The sequence below is a fragment of the Protomyctophum parallelum genome (assembly GCF_964188405.1).
Source record: "Protomyctophum parallelum genome assembly, chromosome: 7".
In the NCBI taxonomy this organism is placed as follows: domain Eukaryota; kingdom Metazoa; phylum Chordata; class Actinopteri; order Myctophiformes; family Myctophidae; genus Protomyctophum; species Protomyctophum parallelum.
Window position 1 is genome coordinate 29729566 of NC_139705.1, and position 14118 is coordinate 29743683.

A 14118-nucleotide genomic window follows, 5' to 3' on the forward strand; every position below is an offset into this window, starting at 1 on the left:
TTTTTTAGACCTCTATTTTTATATGTTTTTTATCCCATTTTTAGACGATTTTTAGACGATGAAAAACGGCATGCTATAGTATGCCGTACGGTATGGGCTATAGCCCATGGTCAGAAATGATGAAAAACGAGGATTAATATTTTTTTCAAAAATTCAAAAAACGATGGGCTATAACCCATGTTTTTTTTTTTTTCTTTTTTTTAATCCTCAAAAATGATGAAAAACGGCATGCTATAGTATGCCGTACGGTATGGGCTATAGCCCATGGTCAAAAATGATGAAAAACGAGGATTAAAAAAATCTAAAATTCAAAAAACGATGGGCTATAACCCATGTTTTTTTTTTTTTTTCAAATCCTCAAAAATGATGAAAAGCGGCATGCTATAGTATGCCGTACGGTATGGGCTATAGCCCATGGTCAGAAATGATGAAAAACGAGGATTAATACTTTTTTTCAAAAATTCAAAAAACGATGGGCTATAACCCATGTTTTTTTTTTCTTTTTTTTTCTTTTTTTCAAATCCTCAAAAATGATGAAAAACGGCATGCTATAGTATGCCGTACGGTATGGGCTATAGCCCATGGTCAGAAATGATGAAAAACGAGGATTAATAATTTTTTTTAAAATTCAAAAAACGATGGGCTATAACCCATGTTTTTTTTGTTTTTTTGTTTTTTTTTTAATCCTCAAAAATGATGAAAAGCGGCATGCTATAGTATGCCGTACGGTATGGGCTATAGCCCATGGTAAAAAATGATGAAAAACGAGGATAAAAAAATATATCTAAAATTCAAAAAACGATGGGCTATAACCCATGTTGTTTTTTTTTTGTTTTTTTTAAATCCTCAAAAATGATGAAAAACAGCGTGCTATAGTATGCCGTACGATATGGGCTATTAGACGAGCGTCTAAAAATGGGATAAAAAACGTCTAAAAATAGACGTGTTTTAGATGTCTATTTTTAGAAGTTTTTTAGACCTCTATTTTTATATGTTTTTTATCCCATTTTTAGACGATTTTTAGACGATGAAAAACGGCATGCTATAGTATGCCGTACGGTATGGGCTATAGCCCATGGTCAGAAATGATGAAAAACGAGGATTAATATTTTTTTCAAAAATTCAAAAAACGATGGGCTATAACCCATGTTTTTTTTTTTTTTTTTTTTTAATCCTCAAAAATGATGAAAAACGGCATGCTATAGTATGCCGTACGGTATGGGCTATAGCCCATGGTCAAAAATGATGAAAAACGAGGATTAAAAAAATCTAAAATTCAAAAAACGATGGGCTATAACCCATGTTTTTTTTTTTTTTCAAATCCTCAAAAATGATGAAAAGCGGCATGCTATAGTATGCCGTACGGTATGGGCTATAGCCCATGGTAAAAAATGATGAAAAACGAGGATAAAAAAATATATCTAAAATTCAAAAAACGATGGGCTATAATCCATGTTTTTTTTTTTTCATTTTTAAAAATCCTCAAAAATGATGAAAAACAGCGTGCTATAGTATGCCGTACGATATGGGCTATTAGACGAGCGTCTAAAAATGGGATAAAAAACGTCTAAAAATAGAAGTTTTTTAGACCTCTATTTTTAGATGTTTTTTATCCCATTTTTAGACGATTTTTAGACGATGAAAAACGGCATGCTATAGTATGCCGTACGGTATGGGCTATAGCCCATGGTCAGAAATGATGAAAAACGAGGATTAATATTTTTTTCAAAAATTCAAAAAACGATGGGCTATAACCCATGTTTTTTTAATTTTTTTAACTTTTTTCAAATCCTCAAAAATGATGAAAAGCGGCATGCTATAGTATGCCGTACGGTATGGGCTATAGCCCATGGTCAAAAATTATGAAAAACGAGGATAAAAAAAAAATTCAAAAATTCAAAAAACGATGGGCTATAACCCATGTTTTGTTTTTTTTTCATTTTTTTCAAATCCTCAAAAATGATGAAAAGCGGCGCGCTATAGTATGATATGGGCTATTAGACGAGCGTCTAAAAATGGGATAAAGTCTAAAAATAGACGTCTAAAAACAGACGTGTTTTAGACGTCTATTTTTAGACGTCTATTTTTTGATGTTTTTTATCCCATTTTTAGACGCACGTCTAATAGCCGGCTATTGCTCAGTGGGATGGTTAAAAATGATGAAAAACGAGGATAATTTTTTTTTCAAAAATTCAAAAAACGATGGGCTATATAACCCATGTTTTTCTTCTTCTTTTTTTTTTTTTTAATCCTCAAAAATGATGAAAAGCGGCATGCTATAGTATGCCGTACGCCGGTATGGGCTATAGCCCATGGTCAAAAATGATAAAAGACGAGGATAAAAAAAAAAAAAAAAAAAATCAAAAAAACAATGGGCTATAACCCTTTTTTTTTTTTTTTTTTAATCCTCAAAAATGATGAAAAGCGGCGTGCTATAGTATGCCGTACGGTATGGGCTTTATCCCATGGTCAAAAATGATGACTTTCTCTCTACCGCAACATACTTAAAAGTATAGCGGTGTATGGGTGTATGGGTGTTGCGGAGGATGAGAAACATTAGCATGTTTTGCTAACAACAGAGAAGCCTACATACTTACACCTAGCAACCCCATTCTAGCCTACTTAGGTTCATCTTACGGTGGATATGTTTGCCTGAAAAGGAATATTTGAAATGTTTCATAGTTTTAGAAATATATAGCTTTCAAATTTGAGACTTTTATAATAGGGCTCAATGGCAGATTTTGGCACGTCAAAAAATCACTTTCACCTAGAAACTACATTCACACTTTTTATTATTCAGCTTACTGTGGAGACACATGCTGGAACTTTTTACTTTTAAATGTTTTGTAGTTTCTGAGTTATTTAACTTAAACGCCCAATGCATTCTCTATGGCAATAGCACAAACTTTGGCATGCTACTAGTCCTACATACTTAAACCTACCAACCCCATTCTAGCCCACTTAGGTTCATCTTATGGTGGACATGTTTGCCTGAAAAGGAATCTTTGAAAGGTGTCATAGTTTTAGAAATATAGTGCTTTCAAATTTGAGACTTTTATAATGGGGCTCAATGGCAGCTCTATGGCACGTCACTTTCACCTAGAAACTCGTTTCACACTTTTCATAATTCAGCTGGGCACACATGCTGGAACTTTTTACTTTGAAATGTAACTTAATCGCCCAATGCATTCTCAATGGCAATAGCAAAAACCTTGGCATGCTATTAGTCTATAAGAAAAGGAATCTTTTAAATGTTTCATAGTTTTAGAAATATAGTGCTTTCAAATTTGAGACATTTATAAAAAACTCCAGAAAGAAACTCCATTAACACTTTTTATAATTCAGATTACTGTGGAGACACACGCTGGAAATCTTTGCTTTGAAATGTTTTGTAGTGATGTATATTTTGATAGCTTATGCCTCTCAACATATGTCATAATTGTACACATATAGCCTAACACTTCAGCCTATAGTTCACATGCAGGGAAGCCGAGTGAAGAGGTCATTTAGAATAGCAAGTCACTAAGATAGCCTAGGGATACTTTAAGATAGTCAGTTTGTAACAGCTGTGAGATCCTGCTATATAGTGGACATTGTGAGGTTTTACCACACTGAAGAATGCTTTGAAAATAAGACCACCTGTGGTAACTTGTTGACAAGAGGCAATAGAGCCTTAAGGGTCAACACACACACACACACACACACACACACACACACACACACACACACACACACACACACACACACACACACACACACACACACACACACACACACACACACACACACACACACACAGATTAGGGATGTATAAAATGGAACAGAGAATCAGTTAGAACTGTGAGTGAGGGACAGCAGAGAGAGACAAGGGGAACCTAGGCGCTCTGCCTGGGATGAAGGCCTCAATATGCTGTAACCATGGAACGAATGCTTGTAACCATTTATTGCTGATCAATAAATGGAAAGAAGGAAATATGCCTGCTTGGACCTCCTATTCATTTCAACAGCAACTTCAACAAAGGAATTAGGTGAATTAATTCACAGAGCCCTGTAATAAAAGACACATCAGTTGTTTGTGAGTTATTTAAGTATCCAATAGCCTATTTTGATGCCAATACTTAGCAAACAGGAAATAAAACAATCAAGCTTTCGATAGTTCATTACCTATTACCCATGAATACATAATTGAACATTGTAAAATAGAAGGTTAATGGTGAAGCCCCTGGAATGGGGGCTGCTTGTAGACAATAAATGGACCAGCAGATGGCAGCACTGTTCAACTATAAAAGCTACAGTGCATGTAGGCCTACTGTATGTTAGCAATACATTGAAGTGCCCATTTTGTTCAGGGATATTCCATCTGACAGTGTGGCCATTCAGGCAAGCTATATATAGCATACTGTATGCACTTACAGTATGGACTCTGCCTCCCAACCGTCATTCTCGCGAGACCATGGGAGTAGGCCTACAGACCACATAATATAGGGAACATTTGGGCTACACGCACGCATGCGCACTCACGTGCACACGCACACCATGCACGCACACGCACACGCACATGCACACACTCACACACACACACATGTGCACACGCACGCACGCACACATACACATGTGCATGCGCACACACAATAACACGCACACATGCACGCACACGCACACACACACACACACACACACATGTGCACGCGCACACGCACGTGCACACGCACAAATACATGCACGCACACGCACACGTGCACACGCACACGCACAAATACATGCACACACACGCACACACGTGCACGCACACACACACATGAGCACGTGCACACGCACATGCACACACGCACGCACACACACACACTTAATGGTACAGACCGAGACACACTTGTCTATTATTCTTTATTCGTGTTTTTTTAGTCATAGAGAACATTTAAAATGGTTGGAACCCCCACAATAACTGACATCACTTCTCTGCTTCATATAACACTGACACAGAAACAGGGGAAAACATGTACACGAGTACACAAACACACGGTCACGAAAAAAAATGGCCGCCATCTACAGCAATTTAATTCCCCCAAAAAATAAAAAAATAAAGAAGGGAAAAAAAGAAAATAAACAACAGACCATTGAGGATACACACAGCCAAGACTTGTCCTGCTTTACAAAAGCGGTGCAGTACAGTTTGTAGCAAAGGAACCGACACCTCTACAAAAGTGACAAAAAGAAACACCATACAATCTATCGTTGTGGAAGTGCTTAAGTACATATTGGAAGTATTTGTACTATTTTTCAAAAGGATATCGATATCAATGCCTACAAAATCACCAGTAAAAATAGTTCATCTCTGTAAAAATGTGTTCAGCAGGACAAGTCTTGACTATGGATTTTTGTATTACATTTTTTTTGTAATTTTTGTCACAAACTCTACTATTTATTTTTTATTTTTTACTTTTTTTGTATCATGTTTCAACTTTGTCTTCAATACAACAACAATAACACTGTTTTCTTCTTAATACAAATATGTACAGAGACTTCCACTTGGTTCAAAATAATGCCCTGCACACTGATGCATTATCTAGGATTATGAAGCATGTCGGTCGTAAACAGAAACAGAAACTGTCCACGCGGTATTGGGGGGGGGGGAGTATACCTGAATCAACAGAATGAGAAGATCACAGTTTATTTACCGTAACAACACCTCAGCGTCTTTGTAGCAAAAATGATAATGTCACCATGACAATAGTGATAACAACAACCCCCCCCCCCCCCCCCCAACCTGTCTATAAGAGACAAATGTCTTTAATGTACCCTATATTAGTTACCCCCCCCCCCCCCATACCAATTGTTTTGTGTTGTAGTTGTTTTTAAGCAGGATTTGAACCGTGGTCTGCTAAGTGTAAACATAACTTAGCCTGAAATGAGAGGATCGAGAAAGGCACACAATGATAAGACCACATATACTGTAGCTTGGGATGGCAGAAGCTAACAGGGGTGGGGATCATGGGTGTGTTGTTGGTGGGAAGGCGAGGGAGACTTTTGTTTTTTGGTTAGCCTGGTGGAAAGTGCCGCTTTACCAGACATTCCTTTTCTGTGCGTGCGTGCGTGCGTGCGTGCGTGCGTGCGTGCATGTGTTTAAAGGTGACTATATGTTTATCTCGAGCCTCCACAAAAAAGAACAGATTTTAAATTGAAGTGAGACTAGGGTGCTAGGGTGCTAGGGTTTAGGGTCTAGGGTGCTAGGGTGTGCCTCCCTCTGTTCAAATATAAATAACCAAAACAGATGAAATAGAATTCGATGGGTTTGACTCGGCCCGACCCAAACGAATCACAATGCCAAATTAATTGCTTTTGGGAAGCTTCGATACTCTTCAATAGAACTCCTCGCTAGTGTTCCATCACTCAGTACTATAATGCCTAATTTAGGCTCCATTGCAAGCAGAAAATAGCTGAATTACGAGCTCACAAAATGTGTTGTGTGTACACGATGTGTTGTGAGTTTATAGGTCTGCTAGGCGCTGTTGTTCAACGGAGTACGAATCAGGCTTAAATGAGCATAAGCTCGTGCGTGGGCATGGAATCAACCACAGGCTGTAGGCCTATTCATTTTCTCACACATGTTTTTTAGGTTTTTTTGGGAGGGGGGGGGGGGGGAGGTTATGTTTTCACGGTCTCTCATACCTCAGTATAGACAGTTTTATCAAGCAGTTTAAAAGGAGGTCATGCCATATCAAATAGGGTAGTAGGATATTCACAGTCTAAATTATCTCGGGGGGGGGGGGGGGGGGGGGGATTAGTAATCTCGTGCATTTCAAGAGAAGAAGAATAACGTTACATTTTTAAATTAAATGCATCAAAAGGACACTTCCTTGGGAAAGGTTTACCCAAGACCAGTGGTTTGGGGATTGGTGGCGAGATAGAAGTCATTAAAAAAGAAAAAAGAAAATGGCTTTGACATTCATTTGAGTGATGGACACACTTTGTTTATGCAACAAAACGCCTCCTCCTAAATCTAGGATGGAGATGATGCAGCCTGGCGAATCAATCTCCAACTCCCACGTTCAACTTCTCATCTCACATGAGAGCTCAATGATCGCCTCTAGCCTCAGTTGACTAGCTGGCCTTTTCTGCAGCTCTCCATGATCACCTGAGAACCAAACTTTACTTCCCATCAATCTATTTTGGTTTGTTATAAAACAAAAGGGGCTTTTATGTTTGGAAAGGAAAGCATCGCTCGCTATCTATCTATGTAGGCCTAGTATGCAAGCTCTGACACACAGAGTGAATCAAAAGTGAAGCCCCCGAAAAGCCTTTTTTTTTTCAACATCCAGAGTAATGTACAGGGCGTTTCTTTTTTTACATTGAACATCAACATACTGGCGAAACAATGCATTTATCTGTAGCCCTCCATTCTGCTGGGGGATGAATAAAATGTCATCTGCTATTGGCCACACGGTCTCTCTGGTTTCGTACAAGTCGAGACCCAAATGCTGGCATTTTTCAATGGGTTATTTTTTTGTCTTTCAGAAAGTGCACAAAAGGAGTTTCATTCTACATTGGCTAAAAAGCACATTTAAAACCACATGCCTTTGACATCAGAGTTACACACAGAGATATGGTACTTTACACCACAGTAGCTGCAACCACTCACTCAAAGGCAGGTGTCACACTCACACTTAGAACAGTTTTCCTATTTGCTTGCTTTTAAGGTTCAACATCGAGCCAGCCCCACCATAACGATACAATACCTGCACAATGTATAGCAGTACACTCTGTGCAGAACATTATTAAGAGTCATCATCATCATTATCATTATCATTTACTGTACATGAACTCACATGACACTTGGGAACAAAGAGCCAAACCATCTAAGTTTTCAAAATGACAGTCCATTTTTTTCTCCTTCTGGTTCAGCAGTAGTAGAAGGTACAACATACAGTAGAGGTTTTTCTGCCTCAAGGACAGACTAAAACCCCCAGAAAGAAACGCATATAAACGAAACCTTAACAAGAAAACACTCCCAGGATATTGTACTGTATCTTCAAATGATGCCTACTTTAGCCTTTAGCTTGACTGAACGGGTATGTCTGAAGCCACAGTTGCGCAGGTCGTAGAGATATTATTACATAGGGTGTAATTAACTGCCTCCTGTTGGATAACAAATCTCAACATCTCTTCTACACAGCTAGGGATCCTCCGATAAGCCAATACAAGAGAAGAAGAAGAGCAAGTCAACAATTACACTGGAAAAATATATGTATGTTTATATTCATATATATAGCATCTTTAAATTCTATTTATACAGAATGTATATAGAGTGTACTTATGGCCATCTTGGCAGAGAAATAAAGGCATTTGAAACAATCACCACTCTCTTGATGCCATGGTCTTCCTCATGGGACCAGACATGTTATACAATGCGAAGAATTAGGAAAGAAAGTGAAGGGTTCTTATTTTTTATTTATTTTTTAGTGGCACTTTGTGCATCAAAAAATTAAAATCTAGAGTAAGGCTACAAGGGTGTATATGCTTATCTGATATAAGTTGTCAAAGGAGGCCATCCTATCCTTGAGGGCTGGATATGTGTGTCTGACTGTGTTTTTAATGTATGCACCGTCGTTGTATGACAGGGCATAAATCTGGTTATAAACCAGTGTTTGCCCAAACAATGGATCGGGACCCTTTTTTGGGTCGCAGATCCATTTGTATGGGTCGCAGGTAAATATCCCTTTTTTTGTTTGTTTGTTTCCTACAATCTTTTTATTATTATGATTATTTCACAAGATTTAAAAAAAAAATAAGAAAACCCATACATAAAAAAAGAAGGTTGTAGATCTAATATTTCCACTGGTTTGGATCCAGGGTATAGACATCAAAAGTCTCTTTTTGGGTCTGGAGCTATATGTTTGGGAACCACTGCATATATTGACCCATACACAGTACCTCCAGGGAACCACTGCATATATTGACCCATACACAGTACCTCCAGGGAACCACTGCATATCAACCCATACACAGTACCTCCAGGGAACCACTGCATATATCGACCCATACACAGTACCTCCAGGGAACCACTGCATATCGACCCATACAGTACCTCCAGGGAACCACTGCATATCGACCCATACACAGTACCTCCAGGGAACCACTGCATATCGACCCATGCACAGTACCTCCAGGGAACCACTGCATATATCGACCCATACACAGTACATCCAGGGAACCACTGCATATATCGACCCATACAGTACCTCCAGGGAACCACTGCATATCGACCCAACAGTACCTCCAGGTAACCACTGCATATCGACCCATACACAGTACCTCCAGGGAACCACTGCATATCGACCCATACAGTACCTTGGAATAATGCTCTCCATACGACGTATATCATTTGCTCTGGAACTAAAGAAGAACACAAAATCGAGAAGAGACGTACAGTAGATGTAACTCATCGAAAGGCATTACTTACTACAACATCTTATATGGTACATTATTACACACGTTTTGAGGGATATGAGCCAGTGCTGGCCGCTACAAAGCGCTTGGGAGAGGTATAGCGTTTTCAACAGACGTCGTCATTTCCATTTTCTCTGTATATCGTTTATGTATACCTGACAAGAGCACACACAAGATGGCAGACGGATAAGAGACCAGATATACCAACACGAACAGTGATTGCTTTTGTTGGTTATTTTGCTTTTTAACAGCCCCCTGTCCGACCCCACCCTCCCAACCACCCAGCCGCTCTCTTCCGCTCGGGGGTAAGGTTGCTGGTATTGTCTATAAGCCTAAAGTAATCAAACAGTTTTTTTTATTGGTGTGTCTTTTTGTTTTTTGAAATATTAGCAATGGATTATTTTCTCCGTTTTCGTGGTAAAGACTACTCAGGACTCGGTGTCACGTCACACACATAAATAACAAAATAAATATACAGCCATTATCACAGTTAATTTCTTTCATATTAAATAAATAATAAATACATATTTCATTATTATTACTATTATTCTTTCTTTTTTTTGTTTTTAATCAGCAGTGGGTTTTTGAATGTATACCGTTAACGGAAAGGTCATAAACAAAAGGCCAAAAAACATCAGTAAGTTGTTAACAACAACAAAACAAAACCTTTTTATAAAATTATCAAAACTTTGTCGGTTATAAAATATCTGCACTTAAAAATGTTTTCAAAAAGTATTCAAAGGAAAATAAGTGTGGTCTATTATCTATATAGCTTTTTTAAAATATTGACCTGAAATCACTTTGACCATCATGGATATTATTGGTAGAGATGCATGGTTTGTTTCACCAAACAAAAGTCAATAAATAAGATCAATTCAAATAAATAAACAAACAAACAAACAAACAGTGATAACATAAATGGCAATAAATTACAAATTGAAAAGAGTCTCACAAATCTTAAATAATCAATATATAACAATAATTATTCATACCACAAAACTATCAATTGAAATTAAGTGCAAATTCTATGTTGATAAATACTATTGATATGATTAACTGGAATTGGAACATGTGCACACTATTACTATTATTTCGTTTCAGGTTGAAAGGAAATGAAAAAAATGAAAAAAAATGAAAAAAAGACTTTATTCGCCGCCCTGCAAACATGACACTATGTCCCATTAAAAATAAATACATACCAGCCTCCAGGAAACCAGTAATGTCTGTGTGTCACCTTTCCAGTCGACTTCAAGACACTGGAGCAGTGTGACCTTGGTGACCTTGCTCGTTGACCCCCCCAGCCACCATTTTAATAACACAAAGCCGACACATGTAGACACATACAGTAGTTCAGTGTATGCTCCAGTATCGCTGGCATGTGTGAAGGTCACTCACGGTCACCTGCCTGCATTGCCACTCGATCTGTTCTGTTGTTGGCTAGCCGGCCGCTACCTGTTCTGTTGTTGGCTAGCCGCGGCCGCTACCTGTTCTGTTGTTGGCTAGCCGCGGCCGCTACCTGTTCTGTTGTTGGCTAGCCGGCCGCTACCTGTTCTGTTGTTGACTAGCCGGCCGCTATACCTGCCAGACAGCATGCAGTCTGCAAGCTTCTCCTTTGGGCCAGGATGAGACGGTAAACTCAAGGAATATCACCAAGCTGTCTTCTGGCGTACTGTAGGTCCTATTAACAAATGCCTGGTTCTCGTCTTAGCCAAACTAAAGCGCAAAGTTGGGCAACGGTGATATCCCCCCCCAAAAAAATAATAATAATAAAATAAATAAAATAAAAATAGTTCAGGACAAAAACAAAGTGACAACAGGTAAACATAATAGAAATGAAAAAAAGTATAAATTAAAAAACCCTCTGCCCTAAGATAAATAGTATCATTCTTCTTCATTTCATTCCAGCTGAAGGATTTGGTTTCCTACGTTTTCCTCTTTCGACCCAATCCCAGCAGCAGCATGTCGTGGGAGTTTTGGTCCTCATCGTCACTTTGTTGTGATTCTTCTTCAAACAGAGTGCTTCCCTGGGTTTGAAAACTAGGTTGTTTTAAGTTGCCATGTTTTTTTTGTATTATTTTCTTATAAAACCTGAATGCCCTTACATGTATCTTTTTTTTTTTTTTTTTTTTTTGTATTTGAACTTTTCTTCAAATCGTAGAGTCTCTCGACGCCTTCGGTCTTCCCAGCCTCTCACCTCCTCCTCCTCGTCCACCTCCTGCTATAGTGGTGTTTTGGACATAACGCCCCGCCCCCCTCACCTACTCGTATCAAGGCTCAGTCAGACCTTGATGCCCTTCACCGCCTTGTTGATGCTCTCCAGCAGAGCCTTGTTCTCAGGGCTCTGGAAGCAGTCCTTGTTGGTGTACATGTCGGTCAGCGTGCTCACGTAGCTGTCAAAGTTCTGCTCCGTGATAGGCTCCTGCTGTGAAGGACGCAAAGAAGGAACAAACCCATCTTGACTGAGAATGGCATGGTATAAAACACGGATCGTGAGGTCATTAACGCATGTGTGTGTGTGTGTGTGTGTGTGTGTGTGTGTGTGTGTGTGTGTGTGTGTGTGTGTGTGTGTGTGTGTGTGTGTGTGTGTGTGTGTGTGCGTGTGTGCTTGTGAACTCACCATGTGTGGAAGGCGTATGTTGGCCAGGCTGCGGATAAGGGCGTGGCTCAGGCCCGACAGCTCCATGAACAGGTGCTCGTTCTGCTCTTCGATCATCTTGTTCTCGTGCTCGATGTTCTTCAGGTTCTTCTCCATGGAGCAGATCTGCACACACGCAGCATAGGGGTCAGGGGTCAGGGGTCAGCAACATGACGCACAGGTGCGTGGCAAAGACTTGTCCTTGTCCGTGGAAAATTGTTTGATTTGATCTTGGTTTACACGCCATTATAATGTTCTTATTTTGATCATAACACCCACGATTATGTGGCACATTAGGAGTCCAACTAGTACTAGTGGTTCTCAAATGTTTTATTTGTACAAATGGTTGGAAATGATCATTTGGTTCCATTTGTACACAAACTCAGAGTTACAGACCTGCAACTCCAAACTAACCAAATCAAAACACAAGCAGACTGAAGAACAGTTTTCTCCTCCAGGCTGTAAGACTGCTTAACAAGCATAAATGAACATTGAACATTTCCATGGTATTACGGCCTTGTATACTGATCTGAGTTATTTAAAACTTTTTAAAACTTTTAGACGTTATTTATTTACTGTTTTACTTAAGTGTATTGTGGAGCATCACCCAACCACAATACAGTTTTTCACAATGCTGTACCTGTACATCTGTGTGACAATAAACACCTTGAACCTTGAACCTGTTATGCAGCAAGGGCGAAATCCATCTGAGCCGCCCGACACGTCGGTCCGTGGTCTGACGCGGCGGTCGCCAGGGCTCTTGGAAACGCCCCCCAGCCACTGCGTTAGTTTTACTGAGGTTAGGTTTAGGTATCGTTTTACTGAGGTTAAAGGACAACTTTAGTTTTTTTCAACCAAGGTTCATGTTTTAGTTTGTTATTAGATAAAGTAAAAGATGAGCGTTAATCTTTTTTCATTTCCTGCTTTCTTTCGTTTTAGGGATTTTAGCAGTTTTTGACAGGGGGGCGGGGGCATTCGAGCATGGGGCTAAATATGTATTTTTTTTTACACAATTTTATGGTGATTTCTTTTTTTATGGTTTACTATAGTCCTAATAAACGCCAGGAAATTACATCTGGCCACAGAAGATCACAGGATCTATTGAATGTGAAGGTAGCCTACTGGGGGAAGGCTTATACTGTGTGTATAGGCTCAATATGTCAGTTTGTCACATTCAATAGATCCTGTGATCTTTTGTGGCCAGATGTAATTTCCTGGCGTTTATTAGGACTATAGTAAACCATAAAGAAATTAATCGCCATAAAATTTTGTAAAAAAAAGTACATATTTAGCCCCATGCTCGAATGCCCCCGCCCCCCTGTCAAAAACTGCTAAAATCCCAAAAACGAAAGAAAGCAGCAAATGAAAGAAAATTAACTCTCACCTTTTAGTTTCTCTAATAACAACCTAAAACATGAACCTTGGTTGAAAAAAACTAAAGTTGTCCTTTAAGGTTATGGTTAGGGTTAGGTTTAGGTATCGTTTTACTGAGGTTAAGGTTAGGGTTAGGGTTAGGTTTAGGTATCGTTTTAGTGAGGTTAAGGTTAGGGTTAGGGTTAGGGTTAGGGTTAGGGTTAGGTTTAGGTATAGTTTTACTGAGGTTAAGGTTAGGGTTAGGTTTAGGTATAGTTTTACTGAGGTTAAGGTTAGGGTTAGGTTTAGGTATAGTTTTACTGAGGTTAAGGTTAGGGTTAGGTTTAGGTATAGTTTTACTGAGGTTAAGGTTAGGGTTAGGTTTAGGTATAGTTTTACTGAGGTTAAGGTTAGGGTTAGGGTTAGGTATAGTTTTACTGAGGTTAAGGTTAGGGTTAGGGTTAGGTTTAGGTATAGTTTTACTGAGGTTAAGGTTAGGGTTAGGTTTAGGTATAGTTTTACTGAGGTTAAGGTTAGGGTTAGGGTTAGGTTTAGGTATAGTTTTACTTAGGTTAGGGTTAGGGTTAGGTTTAGGTATAGTTTTACTGAGGTTAAGGTTAGGGTTAGGGTTAGGTTTAGGTATAGTTTTACTGAGGTTAAGGTTAGGGTTAGGTATAGTTTTACTG

The 14118-nt window shown here is 39.0% G+C and overlaps 1 protein-coding gene across 1 annotated transcript in view; it reads right to left on the reverse strand.

Moving 5' to 3' along the window:
- Nucleotides 1–11722: 11722 nt before the first annotated feature.
- LOC310862014 (myelin transcription factor 1-like) overlaps nt 11723–14118 on the reverse strand; it is a gene marked incomplete at both ends in the record, with an annotated part of 14140 nt that continues 11744 nt past the window's right edge. Inside the window, 2 exons of the mRNA XM_083769750.1 lie at nt 11723–11866; nt 12062–12205. Of these exons, the coding sequence (XP_083625876.1) occupies nt 11723–11866; nt 12062–12205 (288 nt within the window). The remainder of the gene's footprint in view (nt 11867–12061; nt 12206–14118) is intronic.